The sequence below is a fragment of the Crocuta crocuta genome, unplaced genomic scaffold (assembly GCF_008692635.1).
Source record: "Crocuta crocuta isolate KB4526 unplaced genomic scaffold, BGI_CrCroc_1.0 scaffold262, whole genome shotgun sequence".
NCBI lineage: Eukaryota > Metazoa > Chordata > Mammalia > Carnivora > Hyaenidae > Crocuta > Crocuta crocuta.
The window spans coordinates 4,743,014-4,768,536 of record NW_027528869.1 but is presented as its reverse complement, the minus strand read 5'-3'; the positions used below and the strand labels follow the sequence as shown (position 1 = coordinate 4,768,536).

Genomic DNA, 25,523 nt, shown 5'->3' with positions numbered 1-25,523 from the left:
CCATTTTAAAAATGAAACTGAAGCTTAGTCATGCCAAGTGACTTGCCCAAGATGGCCCAGCTGGCAAGGCACGCAGGTAGGGTTCAAATCCTAACTCCAAAGCCCACGTTCATTTCACCACCGGTGCCTCCCTGAATACCTGCTATCTCGTTCCAAGCTCACTGCAAGCCTCCGGGATAGTTATTATTTCCCCACTTCACTGAGCAGGAGGAGGGTGACTCAGAGCAGTGAGGTGACTTGCCAGGAGAGGGGTCTGGCTCGAGTAGGCGGGGGAAGAGCCCGCAGAAGCGTGCACGGGGACGCGGGCGCCGCAGCCCCGCGCCTCCCCCGGCCCGGCTCTGCTTCGCGGCTCCCACCTTCCCGGGTCCCAGCCCCGCGCACGGCCCGCTGCGAACTACACTTCCCGGCAGGACGCGGGCGCGCGCGCGCGCACGCGCACCGGGGCCTCCGCCATGGCGACTGTGCTGTCCAGGGCGCTCAAGCTCCCCGGTAAGGAGGCGCAGCCTCGCGACCACCCTGCTCCCGCGGGCCCCGGGGAGACCGGGAGGCGAGGCGCTGGGGGCGAAGCCGGTCGGGGCCTGGCCCCAGCCGCAGCCCCAGCGTAGATGCGGGAGCGCGGAGGCGAGCCGGTGCAGCCCCCACGGGCTGGGGGTCCGTCGCCACCAGGGGGCGAGAGGGGTGCAAGGCTGGTCGGGGGTCGCGGGCGCGGGGCGAGCCTGGGCGACTCAAGGGAGGGACCGCCGGAGGCGCGCGGGGCTGGAGGCCGGGGCCAGGCGGGCGCTGCTTGCGTTCGGCTGTCAGAGCGCGCGGCGCCGCCATCCCGAAGGAGGGCTGGTGAGGGAGCATCCTTTGCTGAGCGCAGCGGGCGCCGCGCCGCGGAGTCCCCAGCTCCTCTGTCGTGGGCGGACCCCGGGAGCGAGGGGGGCAGGGGCGGCCGGACAGCGGGCCACCCTCTGGAGCCGCGTCCCCACTTCATGGCAACACTGACGCAGCCCTAGGGTACGTAGGACAGGTGTTTACCCCTTCGGATTTACACAGGAGGAGAATGAGAGTTCTTTGGCTGATTGACGTGTCCCAAGGTCGCAAAAACAGTATTGGAAAAGCCTGGACAGAACGTCGGGGGTCTTTGGATTCTAGATCCTGCGCTTTTGATGCCTCTTGATCAGCCTCTGGCTGTCGAGGCTAAGTGTTGAGGAGGGAAAGGATTGGGCACCCGAAAGTTGCAGATAAATTGTGGAATGTTCTTTAAGGAGGCACTGGTAGTGATGACAACTTCTAGGGCTAATTCAGTACTTTGGGCAGCGGCTTCAAGTTTTAAAAAAAATTCTCTTAAACCTCCAGGATAGGCCTGTGCTGCTACAAACTTGCTATTTGAATAAAAGTATGTTTATCCTGCCCATAAAATTTAAACATTAAGGTGTAAATATGCATTTGGTGATATGGTGATAGTGAGAAAAGCAGGGTTAGTAGGAAAAACAGTTGCTTTCCTTGGTATCATTAAGAAAGGGCTAGTTCGGTGTCTGGTGGGTAAGCCAGCATGTGGCATCACAGGGTGTATCAGGGGACTTTAAGGAGCTCCAGTCTTTTGGGCATGAATTTGCATTTCTGTCCCCAGACTTCATGACCTCAGACATCCCCCACCCCCAACATGGGCTCATTAACACTGGAAGGAACACTGATAATATCTGCCTTGGAATGAAGTAGGGGATGGATGTGTGCCTTTACCTGCAGGATTAAAACAATTTTTTTAAGAGAATGCAGAGAGAGTACGAGCGGGGGAGAGGGGCAGAGAGAGAGACTCTTTTAAGCTGACTCCACACCGAGCTGGACATGGGGCTCGATCCCACGACGCTGGGATCGAGACCTAAGCCGAAATCAAGAGTTAGACACACAACGGACTGACACCCAGGCGCCCCAGGATTAATGAACTTTAAAGAGAGTACCTTTGTATGTCCTTTGTGTAGGATGATACCCTCCCCCAAGGATAATGAGACATCAGACATATTTAGATTTATTTCTTTCCTTTTTTCCAGCATAGATAAATATTCTTCTCTAAGGATGGGAATGCTAGAAAAACACTTTGCAAACTCTTGAGCTCTTTTGCATTCTCTCGTTCTAAGGCTGTGGCATTATCACTCTGGAGGATTCAGTTGCAGTAACTCGGTCACCTGACAGGGTAGGGAAAGTACAGTCTGGTCCTTGGGCCTGTGTTTGGACAGCGCCTTGGGCCTGTGTTTGGACAGCGCCTCGGGCCTGAGCACCCAGGTATGTCTGATACTTTTTAAGGCCCAGGTGCAACGGCCGTGTGTTTTCTTTGGTGATGCGGGTCGTGGGGTTTTTTGTTTGTTTTTTGTTTCTACTTTTGCCGTTTCTCCCCACTGCCCCAAATACAATTTTTAGCTTTTCCATTAGGTAGAAGTTGCTTTCTAAATAGCTTTTGTTTTGAATTTCCTGTGATTGGGACTGTGAGTTCGCTATCCTGTTCAGGCTACTCTGTTATGTTACCTTAGTTAATGTTTCTCTCTCTCTCTCTCTCTGTTTTTAAATTGAAGTCTAATTGACATATCCTATTAGTTTTAGGTGTACAATGTAATGATTTGATATTTGTATGTATTGCAAAATGATCACCACATGACATCCTCACTATTTCTATGTGTAAGGAAGTGCACTAGAATAGTAACTAAGAGCATGAGACAGCGTTGGGTTCAACTCCAGTGTTTACCAGATTAGTTATTTAATCTCTTTAAGCTTTAGTTTGTTCCTGTGTCATGATACTATTATTACAGAACATTCACTATGTGCTGCACACTCTATTACATATTTACCTCATGGGGTTATTTAGCTTTTTAAAAAAACTTTTTTTTCAAACTTTTAAAGCTTTTTAAAAAAGCTTTTTCAAAAAAATGAATAAAAGTTTATTTATTTTTGAGAGAGAGAGAGACAGAGTGCGAGCAGGGGAGGGCCAGAGAGAGAGGGAGACACAGAATCTGAAGCAGCTCCAGGTTCTGAGCTGTCAGCACAGAGCCCAACGTGACGCTCAAACTCACGAACAATGAGATCATGACCTGAGCCGAAGTTGGATGCTTAACCGACAGAGCCACCCACGCGCCCCAGGGTTGTCTAAGAAGAACGGATGTAGTGAAGAGATTTGTTAACCTTTGACACATGTTAATTATTCAGTAAGTGTTAATTCTTATTATCATCTTCGTTAGCACCAGGCTCATTTATGAATGTGCTACCTGAAGGAAGGCTGAAGGTAATAGTGAGCTAATGACAAATGTCATCAACCTTGTGAAGAAAGAGCAGTTGCTTGGAATCTATTTCACAGTCTCATGCCCTTCCACTAAGACCAAGATGGAAAGATGTTTGGCTCACATGCATATGATACAGGGTTAATTAGTAACAGAAAGACAGTGTGACATTCATAAAGCAGCCTGTGGAACAACTTATCTTAAGTATATATTTTGTTAGTCCCTTTTAAAGTTTGAAGGTCAAATCCTGAAGAATATATCAGAGCACAATGTTACTATAATGATCTGTTTTATTATGCGTAATTTAGAATCATTATGTGCTCTTGAATAATCTAATCCATGATGTGATTTACCTTTAATTGCACTAGAGTGTATAGTATAGTGTATGTGAAGTATAGTACATATCATAGAATGATGTGTATTACAGCATATTTTCCTGAACATATCTGGGAAAGATACAGTTGCATCTCCTTCCTGTTTTCCCCTGTAGCATTTTGGGAATGCTGTTTAACTGGCATCCTCAGCCTTCCTAAGAGGAAAAGTGATTGCTGGGGAAAGCTCATTTATATTGATGTATTATGAAATCAGTATCCTCTCCTTTATTCTTTGAAAACTTTTCATTGATTAAAAATGTGGGTGGTGGATGTAATCAGTGGAGAAAAGAGTGCTAAAGTGCCCTGCCTTTTGAAGCATGGATTTTTGATCATGATTATAACTTTAGGCAAGCTGGTGTACTTTATACTTCACAATCCCTTGTCTTTCTCTGAGTAGATGGCAGGAATATTTATGTAGGAGTTCTCTGATCAAGCTAATAGTCTGTAATAAGTAAGCTGAGGTTTGTCTTTGTAATGTCTGGGAAAATATACTATCTTTTAATAATATAGGTTACTGCAAAGAAGTTAGCCTGATTTTTGTTCCCACCTTTAGTGACTGGATTCTCTTTCCCTTGGCTTGGCTGCTCATATATGATTCTTTTTTTGTCCTTGAAGTTTAGCACCTTTATTGCAATATGTTTCAGTATTGATTATTCTGTATCACTTTTGCTCAGGACTCAGTGTACCCTTTACCATTTTGGGTCTTGCTATATTACGGGAGCTTATTTGGTATAACTTTTAATTATTGTGTTTGGTTCCATTTTCTTTTCTGTTCTCTTCTTCAGTTATGCATATATTGGGTCACCTTTGCTGTCTATATCCATGCCTTTTCAGTCTTCTTAAAAGCCTTGCTCTTTTCCCCGAGAGACCTTAAAGCCAGACTGCCTGGATTTGAATCCTTGCATTATTGCTTGCTTGCCGTTCAGCTGTGGGCCCAGTTACTTAAACTTCCAACCCTCAGTTTCCTCATCTTGAAAATGGAGATAATCATGTGTCTGCCTCCAAGAGTGCTTATGAAGATTTGCAGAGATAAGGCAGTAGAAGGGTGTGGAAGGGTGCATACCCAGTGCTTGGCACGACCAGCCATTCTGGTTGCTTCCATTTCTTTTTGCTTGATTTTCCACCAGTCTGCCCTTTATATCTCGGACTCTTTTCAGCCATATCTGCTTCTTTTGCTCGTTCCAGTAAAGGTTTCTTTTCTAAACCTGTTTTATTATCTTCTTCCATTGTTTTTCTGAGCCCTGCTTGTTTACTTCTCATCTTCTCTATTGAGTTGTCATTTATTCTTAGAAATATTATGTGTTTTCTGTGAACTCTTATTTCAGAGAAGACTGTTTTCTTTCATTTCTTGGATTCCCTGGGGAAGTATCTGTTCATTATTTCTTCCGTTTTGCGGCATAATTTGGCCAGCATTGGTGCCTTAGCAGATTTTGTTTGTTGTGTTTTATTGTAACTTCTTTCTTGAATATTTCTAGAACTTTGAAGTGTCTCATGGAACAAGTACTAATGATGGCTCCTTTCTGATTATAAATCATATTTAATGGTCATTTGTTTTACAGAGAGCTCTCGGCTGACATGCAGGCAGAGGCTGGGGGAGTGAGCTTGGGCACTTAGAAGCTAGAATTTAATCTAATTGGGCCCAGCAAGTAAAAAAAAAAAAAAAAAACCACCCTCTTCAGGACAGTTGTCTACAGCTACTTTTCTTACCTGCCAGGCCGACAGCCTGCTTCTTGTGAACAAAGAAGCTTTTCTCATTTAATCTTATCTTGCTTTTGACTCTGTGGTGTTAATGGGGCCCATTGATGCCTGTGCGACCCCAGACTCGGTCTTTCTAAGCAAGCGATAACTAGTTTGGCTATATATCCGAGGAACAAGGGAGGTAGTATAATTGATTGGTTAGGGTTGTGGACTCTGTAGTCAAACTGCCTGAATTTGAATCCTGGGTCTCTTTCTTCCTAGTTTTGTGATCTTAGGCAACTTACCTCTCTATATTTTCATTTCTTGTTGGTAAAATGGGAATAATAATAATACCACCACCAATAACAATAATGATACCTGCCTTCCAGCGTTGTCATGAGGATCGAAGGAATTAACACGCACTTGCTTGGACCAGTGCCCAGAACAGTAGGCGCTCCGTACTTTCCAGTTACCAGCACTGCCGTCATCTTTTTGCTGTCGTTATTAGCTCTGTGAACTCTGCCATTGGGGGGACCTGAGAATCACGTGTCTACTCTTACTGTGCTTCCTCAGTTGGATATACGTTTCGGCAACGAATTTTCATAAATTGTAGTTTGGGAATGTGGCTGTTTTCTTCNCCCCCAGTTCATAGGAAGGATGCTGACAGAAATGCTTTCCTTTGCCATCATCAACTGGAAGTATATATTCTTTTACAGGGACCAATTCAACAGCAGCTGTTTTCCAAAGGATGCTTGCAAATTATTTTTAGAGGTTTAGTAAAGATTTTACTAGTTTCTGTAGCATATGGGGCCAAGTTCTCTTCCTGCCTGTGACAGTGTGTGATATCATAAAAATGCATTTCTTTTAAACTGTTTCGTTAGCCAGTATTTTAGAAACGGTTTTACTTTGACTGTCTTAGACTGGTATATTTGTCACAAGGTGGCAACTGAGTAGCAAGGTTGAATTTAGTAAGTATCAATGCTAAGTTTTTCACTTGCTGTTAAAAATCCAATTGTACCATTATATAAGGTGGCTTGAGTGTATATAGAAAATACTCGGGAGTTTGAGCTGAATCAGTTGCGTGATGTGGCTGCCAAGAAAGCTGGCAAGATCTTAGGTCACAGTAATCGGACTGTAGTGTACTCTGTGGACTAGGGAGGATGCGGCCCTGCCCTCCCCTGGCCTGACCAGACTGCACCCAGGGGATTGTATCCAGTTCCGAGAACCATGCTTTAAGAAGCACTGACATATCACACTGTGTCCAGAGCAGAGTGACCAGCATGCGATGACACGTGAAACAGTGCTTCTTCAAGTAATGAGTTGAAAGAAGTGGAGCCGTTTAACCCGGAGAAGACAAGATTGAGCAGTTGGGATAAATATGCCGACAATAATAATAGAAGCTGAGATTTGTTGAGTGCAACTCTAAGCCAGCCACTAAGGAGCATGCCTGTGGTACCTTATTTAATCCTCAAAAATAGTTATATGAGGTAAGGAAAAATATTTACCCATTTCAGAAATGGGAAGAATAAGGCTTACTAAAGCTAAGAAATTTAATTGAGGTCACATGATTAATAAGAGATAGAGCCAAGATTTGACTCTGTCTGCCTGCTTGTAAAGACTGAAACTCTTAAATACCATATCATACTTTTCTTATGATTGGTATCTTCAAGTCTTGAAGGACTTGCATGTGGAAAAGGGGTCCCGGAAATTAGAACTAGGGCAGATAATTGGCAAATGCCCAGAAATAGATTCTTGAATCAGTGTGCGGAACTGCTTTCTGGATCGGAGGGCAGTGGGTTTCCCTCATACTGCTTATGTTTAGGTGTGCGGTGGGTGTTTGATTATGTGACCTTCAAAGTCTCCTCCTCCCCTGAGATTGGGGCTGCCACATATGTTTTCTTCTTTGTCCGATATATTCTTTTTAATTTTTAATTTAAAAAATTTAAAATTGTGGTAAAACACACGTAAAAGTTACCATCTTAAGCATTTTGATATGTGCCATTTTAAAATGTAACCGATTTTAAGTGTATTATGTATATTCACCTTGTTGTGCAGCCAGTGTCTAGAACTTCCTCCTGCAAAGCTGAAACTCTCTAAGGCATCCTCCACTGTTTGATGGTTTGCCTTATGTCACTTTGCTTTTATGAAAGACCTACGTCAGTGCCTGTTTTCACTAACCTACAGAAATCTGAAGAGGATTTTCTCTTCTCTGAAAAAAGGCAAAAAGTGGAAATAGTATTCAGCGCTTGTTTTGCAGCAAGTCCTTAGAGAGGCAGAGCTTACCCCAGCTGTGAGAGGGGCCGTGCCACGCGCCGTGCCTGGGACCCACACTCGGCGTCTGGCCCCAAGCCGCCAGGGCTCTGAACTCTGAGTGTCTGTGCTCTATCTCGATTTATTTTGTGCCTCCATTAGCAAGATGTGTCCTGAGATATCAGAGAAGCCTAGGAGAGGTTACTGCTTGGGTCTGGGAAAGCTCAAAAATGTTTTCCATAAAACCAACTTGATAATAAACTATTTGTAAAAAAAAAAAAAATGTTTTCCATGTAAATTAATGGTAATTGCTTTTTTGTTTTATGCTATTATAGCTTAGAGGAGTTTGACAGGAGCACTCTACTTTTGGATAGTGAAGGAAACCTGTACCCATTAAATAGTAACAACTCCCCATTTATCCATACTCCCAAGCCCTGGAAACTACATTCTAATTTGTTTCTATGAATTTGATTAATGTAGATAAATACCTCATATAAGAATCATACAGCATCTCTTTGAGATTGGTTTATTTCACTTAGCATAATGTCTTCAAGGTTCATCTGTATTATAGCATATGTTAGAGTTTCTTTACTTTTTAAGGATGGATAATAACCCATTGAACATATATATCACATTTTTAATCCCATCAGGTATATCCTTTTAGTTAAAAAAAATTTTTTTAAGTTTTCGAGTTAATATTATTACAACAGCCTATGGTTCTTTTTGCAAGTTATTATAACTAAAATTCTATGGAACAGTTCGGGAATGGTGTACCCTAATTAATAAAATAACTTGGTTCGCAGAGGAGATACATAAATTGTAGAAGATTAGCTTAAACCTTTATTGACTTTATGGCATAATTTGGAAGTACTATTTTGAATTAAATTCCTAATAATTGGTCTATTTTCTTACAATTTGTGCGTTTACAAGTCAAATCCAATATTTGTTGATAAAATGAACAGCTTTGAAAGTGAAAATACATAGAAGTTTGTAGCTAATAGAATGCCAGTTCGCTCAGTAACTTCCATGCTTTTTTTGTAAAATATTTAATGTTATTAAATACGTCTGTGTAATGTTTATTTTTTAATCAAATATCTGTTGATTTTCTGTGTACCAGGCAGTAAGCTTTACACTAAAGATTTTACTTCCCATATTGGTTTCTATATAGTGTTTTATTGCTTCATATTATGTCTTGAGTAAATGAGACATAATATATGAAGTGACATCACCAAGGTCACAGTAATAAGAGGCAGAGATTAACATCAAGAATTCTTCTTTTTTCTTTTTAATTAACTGGGTTGTATTTTCTTTTTTATATTTCTTTTTAAGCTTTATTTATTTATTGATAGATGGAGGGAGGAGTTGGGGAGAGGGGGAGAAGGAAAGAGAGAGAAGATCTTAGCAGGCTCCATGATCCAGCATGGAGTCTGGCGGGGGTCTGATGTGGGGCTTGATCCCACGACCCTAGGATCATGACCTGAGCTGAAATCAAGAGTCAGATGCTCAACTGACTGTGCCCCTTTACATTTCTTCCTAATAAAAGATTTAACAATGGAGTTTATGTTAGTACAGCCTACCATGTAATTTCCAAAACCAGAATTTTTTTTCTTGGTTTTTGCATAGTTATAGCGTGAACTAAAGGCATAAAATAATTCAGTCATTGCCAGTGAGGGTCAAAGAGTGGCTTGGGAGGAAGAGTTGCTTAAGCTCTCCTATAATTTTCACCTGTCAGCCACCCCAATAAGTGTAGAGTCTAAATAAAAATAGGGCGCTTGTTGGGTAAACCCTCTGTGAGAAAATCCTTTGTCTCTGCATTCCTGCTTGATCCCACCCCCTCTAAAATACTTGCTCAGAATAGCATTTTTAAAGGTAAACACTGTTTACGAAAACATGTACTGATGGGGCGTTAGAATCATCAGGAAGTTTCTTGGAAGTGAGTTTTTAGCAGAATGTCTTCAGGTGACCGTGTTCTACTTTCCAAGCTGTTTCCATGGAGACCATGGGGAAGCCACAAGTATCCGACTGTGAGAAGCAGTGCCCAGAGAACAATTCTTCTGAAGTTTAGGCTAGTTCCGGGAAAGATTGGAACATCACAGATCTAAGAAAAATCAAAGGAAATCTGCACATAAGGCATATGGAAGGTTGATATAAGAGCCATGTCTTTTTCTTTAGTGAGATTCACATAAATTAAGAGTTTTTTTAAACTAAAAAGGTATATGAAATTTGCCACTTTCTCTGTTTCTTTTCCAACTTTTTAAACTCATAAAAGCAGTAATTCTAGAACACTGATTTTCTCCCCCCCCCACCCCCCATTCTTTTCCCATTTTGCTGGCATCTGTTTTATGGATAGCCATCAAGATCTAAGTTTGTAAACTTCAGTTGTTTTGTTTTCTGTGTATTCTTTTAGGTGTTCACAGTTGCCATGTAGTTGGTGAGGGTTTCTCCTTCCTAGTTCTTCCTGACACTCTGTCTTTCTGTGTTTCAGGGAAGAAAAGTCCAGATCTAGGGGAGTATGACCCCCTCACACAGGCCGACAGTGACGAGAGCGAGGATGACCTTGTGCTCAACTTGCAGCAGAAGAATGGAGGGGTCAAAAACGGGAAGAGCCCTCTGGGAGAAGTGCCAGAGCCTGACTCGGATGCCGAGGCTGTGGGGGCTGCGAAGCCGCATCTTTCAGAGGTCGCCGCAGAGGGTTTCCCCTCGGAACCTCTTGGGGGCCTGGAGCAGAAGGCAACCTCTTCCATCGTGTCCTACATACGCACATCTGTCTTCCTGCTAACTTTAGCCATCTCCATGATCCTGGTGCTCGTGTGTGCTTTCCTGATCCCCTGTCCCCCCAGAGATCTGCACAGCACCTGGAGCCGCCACCTGGGCCCCCAGACAGGTGAGTTGTAGGGTTTCCAGCCCCAGTTCTGTAGTACTTCAAGTTTACATGGAATTCTGGAAAACTCCTGACGGCACGGAAAAGTCTCTCCAGGTCTTCACGAATAAATGGGTGCCGTTTAGCATTCTTCTCCATGTGTGTGGAGGTGGCTGGGAGGTTAAAACTGGAAAGAAAACAAAAAGACTGATACAGCTCCAGAAGCTTGGGAAGGTCGCTGCTCTGTTGTGTGTCTGTTGGCGTTGGTCTTAATTAGATGCAGATAGGACAGAGCATTGGTTTGCTGGGTCCTTGCAGTGTAGTCAGCTGCCAGGGTGAGCAACGCTGCGAGACGGGCTGTTGGCAGAGAAAAGTAAGGCTTGAAGTTTAGCCAGACCCGAGGCCAGGGCTTTGTAGGACCCTCAGGCATTTGTTGATTGTAGGAGCCTGACCCAATTTGACTTTTTTTTTTTAATGTTTTTAAAACAAATTTTTTTTATTTCTCAGAGAGGGAGACAGCATGAGCAGGGGAGGGTCAGAGAGAGAGGGAGACACAGAATCTGAAGCAGGCTCCAGGCTCTGAGCTGTCAGCACAGAGCCCGACGCGGGGCTCGAACCCACGAACCATGAGATCATGACCTGAGCCAAAGTCGGACGCTTAACTGACTGAGACACCCAGGTGCCCCCCAGTTTGACTTTTAAAATAATTTCAGGGGCGCCTGGGTGGCTTAGTCGGTTAAGCGTCCGACTTTCGCTTAGGTCATGATCTCGCGGTTNGCCTGTTTCAGATTCTGTGTGTGTGTCTCTCTCTGACCGTCCCCTGCTCACGCTGTCTCTTTCTCTTAGAAATAAATAAAACATTAAAAATTTAAAAAAATAAAATAAAATAAAATAAAATAATTTCAAGCAAAGTGGATTTGCTTTCTTGCAGTTAAGTTTTCTTTCTTGCTCCTAATGGTCAGGTGAGTGCCACCCAAGTAATTCTAGCTATTTTGTCTCCTTCTGGAGCAGGTTTCTTTAAGACAGCTTGGCTGGGTCAAGAATGGGAATTCCGTCTGAGCTGTCAGTGCCGAACAGTCCTATGTTTTGTAAACTGCATTGGGGTGCAGGAGTTCGGAACACACCACCATAAAATATGTCACAGTAAACAAAATATTGTTTATTTTGAGTTGAAGGCACATAAATAGCAGCAGATACAAGAAGGGCACTCTGACCTTGACCTTGAATTCTTCCCTTGAAGCAGAAGATGAGACTCCTATGTGAACGATGCCCTCCCAGTACCAAGAGGAAAGAAACATTCTAATCAATAGAGACAAGAGGTCGAGGCTGAGGGAAATCTGTGCAAACAGACCTTTTTACAATGACTCTTCTCTTCCTTCAGTCTCTTTAAACACGTTAGTTCCCATCCCATGGCTCCCACTCTTTGTTCAACCCACACGTAAGCACTTCTCCAGGTCTTTATTTTCCTGTGGGGGCTCCCCTGCCCATGTGAAGTTTCATTCAATGAACTTTGAGTCCTTTTCTCATGTCAGTCTGTCGTCTTAATCAGTGACCTCGCTATGTCCTATCAGTCCCAGCTAGAAACCCTAAGAGGTTAGAGGAGAAATTTTCCCTCCCCCATGGTATTCCCAGACCCCTACAGCATCTTCATTTAGAAATATTTTACCTCTGACACTTCACTAATCCTAGTTGATTTAGTTTCTGGTGAGTTCTGTGTTCTCACCTTTACTTTCTCCCAAGGCAAGACTGAGTAGATGTGACGTATGCTATGTTCCCACCACACAGGGTATCTCTCCCAGTCTTCCTTCCCTTTTTAAATAGTTTTAATTTATTTTAATTTTTTTTTTAATTTTAGAGAGAGCTCCAGTGGGGGCAAGGGACAGAGAGAGAGAGAGAGAGAGAGAGAGAGAGAGAGAATCTGAAGCAGGCTCCACACTCAGCACAGAGCCCAGAGCCTGACACAGGGCTCAATTGCATGACCCTGGGATTGTGACCTGAGCTGAAATCAAGAGTTGGATGCCCGACTGACTGAGCCATCCAGGCGCTCCTCTTCCTTCCTTTTTGGTTCTAAGTGAGCTCTCATAATATTTGTATATGGTGTAAAGGCTTGGAACAAATCATTGATGTATCTGCCACCAAGTTTCAGAAATAGGACATTATAAAGACCTTTGAAATCTCCACGTGTCCCTCCTCACCAAAGCCACCTCTCCCTGCCAGAGCATTCTGCTGCCCTGAGTTTTGTGTCATTATTTCTTTACTTTTCCTTAAAGTTTTACCACAGGGTAAAGTAACTTTGCCTGTTATGAATTCTGTATAAAAGTAATTAAGCAGTATTCTGTGACTTGCTTTTTTTTGTGTAGCATGTTCATAAAATGCTTTTTGAGGTTCATCAACATTGATATGCTGTAACTGGACCTTATTCATTGTCACCACTGATTTCCCCTGGTATGAGTATCCCATGATGTATTGATCCATTTTACTGTTGACGAACATTTAGGTGGTTTCTATTTTCTAAAAAATAAACAGTGCTGTTAAGAAGATTCTTATACATGTTCCCTGATGCAGTGAGGGAGCACTTCTCTAGAGCATTAACCTATGAGTGATACTGCTGGGTCCTAGGGTGTGCCTGTGTTCAATTTAGGTTACATTCTTTTCCATCGTGGTTGTGCCAGTTTACACTTCCACCAGCCGTGCATGAGTTCTCTCCAAATTTGGCAGGCGTCCTCTGACCTGAGGGCAGGGTGGCACTGTCAACCTGCCACTCACTGCTCGGTGGGGTGCCCAGGCTCCCTGCTAGGCGTCTGCTGACACCACCCGGGCAGGGGCAGCACGGGCCACCTCCTTAATGCCGGTTAGGAGTAGAACTGTAGGCTTCCCTTGTGTGTGGATGGCACCAGGCAGGGTGAAGGTCCTGGCTCCCTGCCTGCCTTCTCCGATGTGAGCCTGGTTGGGGTGGGAGAAGGGTACCTTATTGCAGCTGGGCAGAGTGGAACTCCAGGCTCTCACTTGGCCTTTGCTGCAGGGGTGGGCGTGGGGGCACAGTTCTATCCGTATGGTGTTTGGTTGGAGTAGGGCAGTTGTCGTCTGAAACTTTCCTGTCTTGCTATGCTGCTCCTTTCCTGGGCCTCTGGCTAGGGGAGCCAGCTTTCCTTGGCCCTTTTGTATCCGTACCTGCTGGCATTTCTGGATTGCCAGCTTCTGTAGCACCTTGTCTGGGACGTACTAGGCCAAAGGAAAACCCAGGGGAGTCATCACCTTGTCATTCCTTGGGTTTTGCCATCTCTGGCCAGCTATCTTCTCTCTCTCTCTCCACCTTCCAGAGTCTTTTTACATTTGTTTTGTCCGTAATGCCCAGGGATTTTAGCTGTACTTAGAAGAATAGGTGGTACCACGTGTACTCTGTCTTATCTAGGAACCCGGAGTCTGCCTGTTCTTTAGGGAGGTGCTGGCAGTGCTCTGTGTCTGGTCCCTTTGTAACCTGGAGGAGGGAACTGGTTTGTGGTGACTTAACTCAGGGCTTTTTTGTTTTTATGTGTTTATCAGGTGGAGACCTGTTTCCATTGGAATTGGCCGATGTGAATGGAGATGGCCTGCGTGATGTACTTCTCTCCTTTGTCGCTTCAAGGAATGGGAGTGCGGTCGGTAAGAGGCATGTCTTACAGAGGCTGCTACAGGAGAAGCTCATTGATTGCAGGGGCTGTGAACTAAGAGGAGACATCAGGGCTGTGTCTGGAAGGCACTGTAGAAAAGGATCTGGAGTGAATAGAAAGTCATCATGGATCTATTGTACGTGACAAACCTTATCGGAAAGCTCCTGTGTGTAAGCAGAGCTCATTTCAAGAAACCATGGAGAGTTGTAGCTGGAAGAACTTTTAGTGGGTCACCCAGTCTGGTAAAGAAACTGAGCTCCAGAGATGAAGGGACTTGTCTACACACCAATGAACAGCATTAATTTTTAGGGTTTTGAGTTTTTTTCCAGCCAATTTTCCATTGCTTCTTAGATTGTAGTAAATATTAACCCAATCCTACCTTCCCATCCCCAGCAGAAAGCTTCTGTTCGTGTTCTAACATATTTGTACACACGTATGTCTTGTCTGGGTGCTTTCTTTTTACTCCCTCTGTTTACTCCTCTCTCTCTGGTCTCCACCCTGCTCTCTGCATTGGAAGGCCAACCAGTAGGCATATGTTAACAGGCTCCCTTGTCTGCCAACTTCCAGTTGGGCTTGGCCAATAGGGAGCGCAGGCAAGAAGCTGGAGGAGAAGAAGAGAGTGAGGAGAGGGTATTTATTCCGTTGGCTTCCTCCCTGCCACGGTGACTGGTGACTGCAGGCTGGCTACATACCTGATCATGAGCACATCTTCTCTTAAGGTGGTCTTCTCATAGCACTTTCTTTTTCAGGACTTCAGGAGTTACTTCCTCTCCTGTTTCTTTGGGCCTGGGAGTGGTAACACTTCTGAGCGGTTGCACTCTCCCTTGTGGTTTCTCTATACCCCGACCACATCTTTGTAAACAATCTCTTTATTAAACCTTATACAACCTGGGGCGCCTGGGTGGCTTAGTCGGNGTCTCTCTCTCTCCTAGAAATAAATAAAAAAATATTTAAAAAATAAATAAATAAACCTTATACAACTTAACCTAATTGAATGTGCGGATATATGTCAACTGCAAAAAAAAAAAAGTTGCATTTTCAGTGTAGGTACTTCTGGTTTGTCCTATAGCCTCCATTAAGGTGAATTCAAACTGCAGTCTGTAAACTGATACAGGAACTCTGGTTTGAGGCTGAGGATGCTCTAGTAGCTATTTTTCAATCATCCAGACCTGGAATAAGCATCTAGGTATGTTTTAGGGAATTCTAAGCTGCCCGCTTCTCTGATATTATTAGAAAACCTTTCTGGGTCTTGTGTAATATGTAGAAGCAATTTAGGAATAAATCTGTTTACAGAGAGAAACTTCAGCCTAGAGGGTTGACTTTTGACTTTAATTGACTTTTATATGATTGAACTTTAATTACATCCTTGTATGGTCTATGACTCATTAGCCTTTGAAGTAAAAATTTTCCCTATCCCCTTTTATATTTGGAGATGTTTTAAAGTTATTGTTTTACACAGATTGTCCTATATCAGGACTCCTAATGGCAAGGCCATGGGTTTGGACACAATACAGACTAGCCTCATTTGGTTATAGATTATAAAAACACTGGAGCTAACGTATGGTACTTCCTGTATAGTATGCACTGGTGTAAGTGTATAACATATGTTATGAACAAATTTATCTTTCAACATAATCCTTTGGGGTAGACTAATATTTTTATCCCCTATTTGCATATGGGGAAACTGAGGCATAGGGAGTTTAAGGAATTTGCCAAAGTTCCACAGTTGGTAAATGGTAGAGCTGGGATCCAAACAGTATAGCTGCGAGACTGTCTCAGGAGTTCACGTCCTTGACCCTTATGTCAAACTGCTGTGCCCATAACCCCAGCCAGTGGGTTCAAGGATCTGTGCCACTGAGCACAAGAAGGATTGTGGTAGTTATTTCTTTATTCATTTGTGACTCCATTTATTCAACAACTATGTATTGAATACCTGCTTTGCACCTCATATAGAGCTTTGCTGGTCATTGAGCTGAACAAGAGGAGTGTGGTCTCAACCTCAAGGAACCGCAGTCTAGTGGGGAAGGGATAACCTATTACCACCTGGAAGAAGGTGACTCAGAGAATTGATCTGGAGTCCCAGTAGGGTCCTTAAAGAGGAAGGACAGCACAGTACATTAATCACAGCAGCCCTGGGAAGTCCGGAAGCTAACATATGTTACCGCAATTTGTCATGTGTATCAATGCTGCTGGCAACAAAGTCTGAAACAGTGAGCCACAGCTTGTCGCTTGTTTTTTTGGTTGTATATTTAATTAGCAGTGCTGAGAAATAGGTACAGTGAAGCTCTAAAACCTAATTGCTTTGTCCATATTGGTTGTTGCTGGAAGTGGAAACTGTTGAGATGAGTCAGCATCCCTATCTGAAAGTGAAATGTAAAACTGGCAAGAGAGAAAGTTGTTATTCTGATTGTTAATTAAGTGACATAAAGGATTATTTACTAAACAGATGAGCTACTCTAATCCCTTTCTTGAAATTTTTTCTTTTAATGTTTTATTTATTTCTGAGAGGGAGAGAGAGACAGCATGAGCAGAGGAGGGTCAGAGAGAGAGGCGGACACAGAATCCAAAGCAGGCTCCAGGCTCTGAGCTGTCATCACAGAGCCCGACGTGGGGCTCCAACCCATGAACTGTGAGTTCATGACCTGAGCTGAAGTCGGACGCTTAACCGACTGAGCCACCCAGGTGCCCCAGAGCTCCTCTAATCCCTTACCAGCTGTCCTCAGACCTACGCATTAAGTTTTCCCAAGTATTCTGTCCTGCTGGGGCCATATCAGCTGATTCCATGGGACTCTAGACCAGGAAGACCTACTGATCATTGCTAAGTATAATCTTCAGGTTTATTTTTAAAATGTTTTATTTTTTCTGCTCTCAGGGAGCACTTGCTAGTGATGATGAGAACTCAGGTATTTCTTTATTTTTTTTTTCAAGTTTATTTATTTGTGTTTAGAGAGAGAGTAAGCAGGGGAGGGGCAGAGAGAGAGGGAGAGAGAGAATCCCAAGCAGGCTCCACACTGTCAGCATAGAGCCTGACATGGGGCTCGATTTCACAAACCGTGAGATCATTACATGAGCTGAAATCACGAGTCAGAGGCCTTACTGACTGAGCCACCCAGGCGTCTCAGAACTCAGGTATTTCTTTGCCTCTTGCTCTGTACATGTTCTAGATCAGTCTGACTTTTCTGAGCATGCCTTTCCCTCTTGATTGCTTTTGTTCTCAACAATGATCTCCCATATTCTGGATTTTGCTCCTGTCTTTTATTTAGCAAACAATTGGTTGCTCTGTGTGCTAGGCGCTTTGCGAGGCACTGAGGATATAGAAATTAACGTGACAGACTTTATCCTTACGAGTATCGTTGTTTGGGGGGGGGCAAGGTGGGTGACAGACATGTAAACAAGCGTGTTGGGAAGGGTGTGGGATGCACACAGCGTGGCCTGGAGGAGGCCCTACAGCCTCTTGTCTCACGTGAGAGGCGTGTTGAGCAGATAGGAGAGGAACTCTGTTCTTGGAGCCAGAAATATGGGAGGGAGCGGAATGCACAGGTGCGAGGTGCTGCCTTAGCCCCGTTTGTTTGTGGCTTTCTGGCCTCTTGCTCACCTGTACTGTTTATCTTCTCTACCTCCTTTCTTTCCTTGTGTCTCTTGAGTGCTTTTAGGCGTCTCAGGGCCAGCCGCTGTCCTTGTGTGCCTTTCGGGGATGAATGGCAGCACACTGTGGTCGAGTCCCCTCCCCGAGGAGGCCCGAGACATTACCTGCTTGGACCTGATGCCGGGACGCGTGGCTGAGACCATCTGCCTTGTGACAGGGACACATAAGATGTTCAGCGCATTCAATGCGACATCAGGTAAAGACCATTATCCACAGAAGTCTCTGTTCCAGTGAGTCACAGTCTCTGATCAGAACAGCCTGTATGGAAGGGGCCTTGCCGCTGTCGCACGATGGAAAATCTGATTGTAACTACTTGGGAAAGTGAGTATTAAGGTAAATAGAGAAAGGGTTTGAAGAGATTGAGTAACAGATCCACGGTTAAACCTGTTTGGTGTTAGGTTGGGGCTTAACTGAGTTACCCAAACAGAAACTACCCTGAGGCTTTCGGTTTCTGAGCAGTCTTCCTGCTCTGTACAGAAGACAGCCGAGCTCTGTCTCTCAAATCTGATATATACAGGGTCCCTGCGTAAACTTGGCCATTAACCACGTCAAAAAAGGTCAGGGAAGAAACTAAGCTTTGTTGACGCATGTCGATTTGGTCTTTTGACTTATTACACTCAGATATCCATGTCACAAGGAATGAAAAGGAATCAAGTATAATGAAGGCCCCCGACACCATCATAAGCGCACTGCTTATTAACACCTTGGACCCGGGCGAAGCTGAGTGAATGTATTGCAACCTTCCCAGTTTCATTTATTTATTTATTAAAAAAAAATTTTTTTTAATGTTTGTTTGTTTTTGAGACAGAGACAGAGCATGAGCGAGGGAAGGGCAGAGAGAGAGGGAGACACAGAATCTGAAACAGGCCTCAGGCTCTGAGCTGGCTGTCAGCACGGAGCCTGACGCAGAGGTTGAACCCACCAACCATGAGATCATGACCTGAGCCGAAGTCGGACACTTAACCGACTGAGCCACCCAGGCGCCCCTGCAACCTTCCCAGTTTTAGAGGTTGGAGTTGGGTAGCGGGTAATTTTGAGTGAAAAAATTTAAGTGTGAGTTAGCCCCAGAACGGAAGTCATTTTGAAAGCCTCCTACAGTTTCCCTGCTCATATGAACACTTGGTAGCAGGAGGGAGACATGTCTGGTTGGCTGCCCCCGGATGTCTCCTTATCGTTGTAATATTCTCCTGCAGCTCAGCTCCTCTGCCCCAGACAAGTGGGCTCCTCTCTCTTGGAGAGACTTCAGCACTTCCATTTTATGTAAAAAATCCAAGCATGAAGTTATCATACAGGTTTTTGAGTCAGACACTTGAGGATTTCAGCTTACACTCCCTGCTCCCTTCGTCCCCAGTAAGATGAAAGCTAAAAAAGTGAGGAAGAGCTGCTGTCTGTCGTTTGCCCATTCGGTTTCTCTTTTCTGATCCGGGAGCGTGGCACCTGCCTTTCCCAGAGTCCCAAAGCTGTAATTGTGATCGGCCTACTTGTCCTCCTCTAGGGAAAGCCATTTGGACTTTAAGCCCAAACTACTTATCCAACGGTACCCTGGCTGCCCCAGGGGTGGTGCTGCCGGACTTGGATGAAGATGGCGTTAGAGATCTTGTGGTCCTGGCTATTGGGGAATTGCAGGTATGCCCTGTATTAAATGGTCTGTATTTCTCATAGGAAATGCTCCAACTGTAGTCAGCTCCTAGCCTTGTTATTTTATCATAAATGCTGCTCAAAACCTTTTTAGGAGGGCTTGGGTTTAAGTAAATTCTCTTTGTGAGACTGAATGAATAGATTACCATCATGAACTCATTTTCCCAGCAGCCTCATTATGTTGCCATTGACTATGACGTGGTGGAGCTCTGGAGCCAGTTAGGTCTGTGTTTCAGTCCCTGCTCTGCGGTAGCTTTGTGGCCTTGGGCAAGCCGTGGGATCCAGCTGGGTCTTGGCCGTGGGAACGTTCTGTGTACTCACAGGATTTGTTGTGAAAGTTGGAGCTAACGTATTGGAAGTGCCTAATGTAGTGCCTATTTTGGACCATGTGTATGTATTATTAGTTATATATACTTAATTTTTATTTTACATAAAGCATAAGATAGACTGATGGTTCATATACATCAAGAATGTTGTGAATTGAATAAGTAATGACAACAATGACCTAAGAAAGGGTAGTTGTAACACAGGCTATGATAATACAGTCTTTGAGTCTAGTACGCTAGTCCTTAAATGATGCTCCTCAGTTATGCTGTACTGGAGCTGAGGGTACTGGAGCTAGTTATTCTGTGCACAGAAAAATAATAGTAGTTTTCCCTCCTGATTCACAGGAAAGAATGCATTAGTGAGCAGATTTATCTCAACTTTAAGTTTTACTCCTAAAGCTTTTCTTCAAGCTTGCGTCAAAGTTCCTCTAAGACTTTTTCTCAGACTTCCTATGTGAGTTTGCTACAAACAATTGACAGATTAATATTTGTGGAAAACTGTGGATGTAGATAATTTTGCTTTATTTGAACGCTTATTTTAATTTTTAATAGGCCTTGTGTTTGCTGTTGTGATTTTTGTAATGCATATACGTGGAGCATATTATAAAATCTGCAAGTAAAATTATTTAGAATAGAATGGACTCTATCAGTGTTTTATGGTTTTCTGCCAGGAGCACCAGAGACTAACAAAGTGCTTCACCAATCACAAGTTTTGAGGAGCACCGCTCTAGGACCCCTGGTGATACTTTGTAAGATAAGAACAAAGATGTTAGGTCAATTTCTGAAGGCTAGTTTTTTTTAGGGTACTTTCTGTTAGCCTTTCTTCCGTGAGCCAGTTGGTCTCAAAGTAGATTGAACGAAGAACTCAGCTATTGTTTACATAATCTTTTTATTACAGTCATTGTGAATAAAGAGACCAGGGTCTAGGGAGAATTTTGAAGACTGTGCCCATCAGGGAGTGCTTATCTGAAGGCGCCAAAGTGGAAAGTATGGGGAGTTTCTTTTCAATGGAAGTATGGTTAGCAGAGGCATAGCAAGAAATTGAAAATATTGCTATATCCTGGATAAGTTAAAAAATCTCGTCCTTAATACCCCATTTGGCTTCTTATTAGCCAGTGGTGGTTGACAGGCTAGGGGTTCTGGCTTTTAAGGACCCTCCATAGTGAGGACTTAGCTTCTTGTCTACTCCTACTCTGTGTTTTTTTTTTTTTCCTTGTCATAACTAAACAGCAAAAAAAGTGTATCACCCAAGTGTGTCACAGAATTTAGTTATTTACGTATAGTGGAGAGATACGAATAGTCTCCATTCTGCCTGAAAAGTTGATAGATGGTCCTAGAAAAATCTTAGTGAAGTGATGGGTTTAGAGCAATAGCCTCATCTTTCTACTGACTTGTCTTGACCATGATGCCAGCAACAAAGAACCTAGGGACCTTAAGCTCTGATTTACTCTAAGCTACAGTTTGGAAGGCTCTCTCTTCTTGAGGAATGGAATGTATAAGGTCTATGACTTCGAGTGATCCCATTCTTAGATCTGGGCTTAGAGTGAGGCAGACTTGGCACAGAGGGACCAGGTTTGGGGTTAGAGGAACTGATCTGGTCTAGAACAGTTTGGGTCTTCTAGGTGGGAAGGGACCTTTAAAGCCATGTGGTTAATCCTCTCCCACTGTGCTATAATCTGAAATGGTATTCCAGACACATTGGCATCAATACTCTCCTTGAGTACTCAAGCTAATGGGAATATCGCTGGTTTGTAAGGAAGTTCATTTCATTTTTGGTCAGGTCTGGAAAATTCTGTCATCTTGGTGAGAATTCTGTTTTCTCAGAGCTTCCACTCACTGTTATAGCCTCAGCCCCATAGAGCCAGTCTGAATGAATCTAATCCTCTTTCTACATGAAAGCCCATTAGTCCCGCTAAGCCTGCTACTCTCAAGGCTAAATACCCCCATTTCTTATACTGTCCTCTGTGCAACATGAAGTCTAGACCCCCTCTCTTTCTTGCTTTCTTTCCCTCTGCACCCCATTTTATCCATATCTCTTTTAAAATGTGGTACCCATAGCTGAAAACAGTATGCTATTTGTGATATAACCAGTTCTACCTGCATAAGGAAATTGTTACTTCTTTAGATATAGGCTTTCCGTTTCATTGATGCAGTTGCAGATTGTGATAGCCTTTCTAAGATATGGTTTTTGTTTATAATCAGTTAAAACACCCACACTTTTTAATTAATCAGCTAATTAGTGGCCCCATTTCTTCTTTCAGATTTTGACCAATCTTCCAAACCTAAGACTTGTTTAAATTTTGAGTTTGTCATATAGCTATTAGCTATCCCTTTCAGCTCTGTGATGAGCCTTAGATAAGCTGTTCATTCAAGTCTTTGATGAGAATGATTAGTAGGAATGGGATAATGGCAGAGTGCTATGACATCCCACCAAAAGCCTTCCTTTTTTTTTTTTTTTTTTTTTAAATGTTTTATTTATTTCTAGGAGAGAGACAGCATGAGTAGGGGAGGGTCAGAGAGAGAGGGAGTCACAGACTGAAACAGGCTCCAGGCTCTGAGCTGGCAGTCAGCACAGAGCCTGACGCGGGGCCCGAACCCACGAACCGCGAGATCATGCCCTAAGCGAAAGTCGGACGGTTAACCGACTAAGCCACCCAGGTGCCCCCAAAAGCCTTCCTTTTTTTTTTTTTTTTTTTAAATGTTTTATTTATTTCTAGGAGAGAGACAGCATGAGTAGGGGAGGGTCAGAGAGAGAGGGAGTCACAGACTGAAACAGGCTCCAGGCTCTGAGCTGGCAGTCAGCACAGAGCCTGACGCGGGGCCCGAACCCACGAACCGCGAGATCATGCCCTAAGCGAAAGTCGGACGCTTAACCGACTAAGCCACCCAGGTGCCCCCAAAAGCCTTCCTTTTTACTGAAAACCGTACCTTTTTATCTTGTCCAGAAGAATTCATGATGCTAAACTTCATCAAAAGCTTTGCTGAAGCCAGGATATCAGTACAGTCCTCATATTGTAGTGACTGGTGACTCTAGTCCTAAAGAAAACCCTTTAGGGCAAGGTTGGCAAACTGTGACCTGCAGGCCAGATTTGGCCCACTGCTTGTTTTTATAAAGTTTTATCAGAGCACCATCACGCCTCTTCATTTATTATTATCCAAGGCTGCTCTCACACTATAGTGGTTGACTAGGTGCTACAGAAATCATCTGAGTTGCAAAACCTAAAATATCCACCTTTTGACTCTTCACAGGACAGGTTTGCTGACCTCTGCTTGAGGGTTGATAGTGGCCAGGCTAGACATGTACTGTTATGGTGGAAGAGACTGCCTGTGTTGATTTTAGTTGGGACCAAATATTACTGGGACTTTCTGGGTGTGAGAATAGAGACCCGGGAGTCCGCCGTCCTCTAGTTAGCTCTCAGCTAGAATTCTGTGCCTCAGAAGACTGCTCATCAGTGACAACCATGCTGCAGAGAAATTGCCTGAACTACTATGAAGGTGCTTTTTGCACATTATCTAACAAAGGATGGGCCGTTGGCCTCTCCGTCTTGCTTCCAAGGGGGAAAAAGGGGAAGCAGGTTTGGCTTTGTGCTGTGCAACTTTGGGGAGTATTTCTGAACCCTTAGCTAATCAGAGTACAGTGACTTCTGTAGAAACTTCCTGATTAGGACACGATATGGCATCGATTGACTCCCTTTTTCCGCTTCTTCAGCCGGATCTGTGCTTTCTGCTGGTGTCTGGCCGGACAGGGAGTCCGTTGGGCCGACCTGTGAAGTACAACATCGTGGGCGTGGGGAATCTGATTGGTCCTCAGGTTTACGTCACCACAAATGGGGCCGTCTATATCCTGTTTGGCTTTGGTAAGAAGCAAGGCTAATTTTGCCGCTGTTCCCCATCGAACGCGCGTGTGTGTGTGTGTGTGTGTGTGTGTGTTGGGCCTCCCTTTTGAGACGACGTGGCTGGTTATTAATGCTGCTTTCTCGGCTGCCTTCTCCAAAGACGCCGTGCAGCATCCGCTTAATCGCTTGTCCAGTCACTCCATGTTGGATTCGTCTGGGTGGGCTATATTAGACCCGTCTGATTAGGTTCCGTGTCTCTCGCTCAGATTCTCACCCTGGGAGAGTTCTAGTAAATTCAACTTCTCAGTGTTGGTTCTTCCTGTGGTGCTAGGAAATATCCAAGCTGTCGCCCTGCGGGACATTTTTGTTCAGGCCCAAAATCGAGACAGCTTACCACCTTCTCTGCAGATAGAAGAGCCAGAATGGGAGAAGCGAAGATCCATCAACCTGTCTGAGCTCATTGACATTTACAGGTAGGGCAGATGTCTGAGCTTGTCACAGTGAGATCTGAGAGCGCGTGTGTGACGGAGTCCCCAAGCTTGTTTGGGCTGGTGAATGAGCAGGCTGAGGTTTGGGGGGAAAACCGTGCGGGCCTTAATATGCCATCTTCCGATCTAGTGAGTTAGAAACTTCCTTTTCTTGGTAACATAATGTGTCGATAGCTGCGTGTTGGTGATCATGATTTGTGACCACTCTGCACATAGGTTGCAAGGAAGGCTATTTGTTTAGCGCTCCCAGAGCGGGACCAGGTGAGACTGGGGAACCCTTCAGGTCAGGAGACAGAGCTATTTAAAATACCTGCTTATAAAACTGTGCTGAGTCATCTGCCCTACTCTTTTTCTGTGTTTTCCTCTTAGTCGAAGGATCATTTTGGCAGAAGCAAGGCTAGCATCCATGACATCTGATTTTTTATTCTGGTTTATTTCTTAATCAAAAGCATGTCATTTGCCACATGCAGTGGATTTTACTCATTTAACCTGAGGCCTGCGTAGCAATTGGCTTCATTCTTTTCTATCGGAAGTTACAAATCATTTTCTAGCACTTTCTCAGGCAGTATCACATTGTTTCAGTCAATTTGGCAGTTGTTAAATAGAATGGTCCCAGTTGTCCAGACAAAGAAATAATCTGATGCAGCGACGAATGAGTTGCTGTCCAAGCTTAGTGACGTTTTCAGGCCTCCTGTCCACGTTTCCATCCGCCCTCCTTGCCGTTATCCTTCGCTCTCTTACCTTTCCCAAGCATCTAACATGAGAGATACAGCTCTGCAGCACTTCTCCTGGGAGCTCCTTTTTTACTTGCATGAGTTCTTTGGGGATGTTTGGTTTCTAAACTGAGATTCACCAGAGTGACCGAGCCCCGCCTGATAAGATAACGGCAGGGGATGAATACAAGAGCACGGACAAACATGTACACCAAGACCAAAAGCCCAAACTGGTGGGTCGGGAATCTCATCCCAGCTGGAGGCTAACTGTGGGGGTCTTGTCTAATTCAGTGATGGTGTCGAGCTACTCCAGATGGTGAAGGCACCTGATTCCAACTGCAGCAACCTCCTGATTACAGCCAGACAAGGCCTTATTCTGCTGCGCGGGCAAAATCTGACACCTTCCTGGACACTGAGCCTGCAAGGCCTGCACAGGTTTGCAGTGTGTTCCTCCGAGTGTTTGCCGTTTTGATCCGCTTTCCCATGTGTCAAAATTCCTCAGAATGATAGCTTGATATCTGGGGCAGTGTGAGAGAAGAGAAAGAATTCCTTGTTTTCCTCTTCTTCTTATTTGAAAAAAATTATTTTCAATGTTTATTTATTTTTTAGAGAGAGAGAGAGAGACAGAGCACAAGTTGGGGAGAGGGAGAGAGAGAGGGAGACACAGAATCTGAAGTAGACTGCAGGCTCTGAGCTGTCAGCACAGAGCCCGACGTGGGGCTTGAGCTCACGAACCGCGAGATCATGGCCCAAGCTAAAGTTGGTCGCTTAACCAGCTGAGCCACCCAGGCACCCCTCCTCTTCTTCTTAGTCA

General features: G+C 44.2%; 1 protein-coding gene across 1 annotated transcript in view; it reads left to right on the top strand.

Annotated features, from left to right (window-relative positions):
• The first annotated feature begins 362 nt into the window (after positions 1-362).
• The window catches only part of FAM234B (family with sequence similarity 234 member B), a 35,148-nt gene continuing 9,987 nt past the window's right edge, over positions 363-25,523 (top strand). Inside the window, exons 1-8 of the mRNA XM_077756443.1 lie at positions 363-489; positions 10,038-10,436; positions 13,956-14,054; positions 17,716-17,904; positions 19,204-19,334; positions 23,382-23,529; positions 23,840-23,981; positions 25,001-25,144. Of these exons, the coding sequence (XP_077612569.1) occupies positions 453-489; positions 10,038-10,436; positions 13,956-14,054; positions 17,716-17,904; positions 19,204-19,334; positions 23,382-23,529; positions 23,840-23,981; positions 25,001-25,144 (1,289 nt within the window). The 5' untranslated portion in view covers positions 363-452. The remainder of the gene's footprint in view (positions 490-10,037; positions 10,437-13,955; positions 14,055-17,715; positions 17,905-19,203; positions 19,335-23,381; positions 23,530-23,839; positions 23,982-25,000; positions 25,145-25,523) is intronic.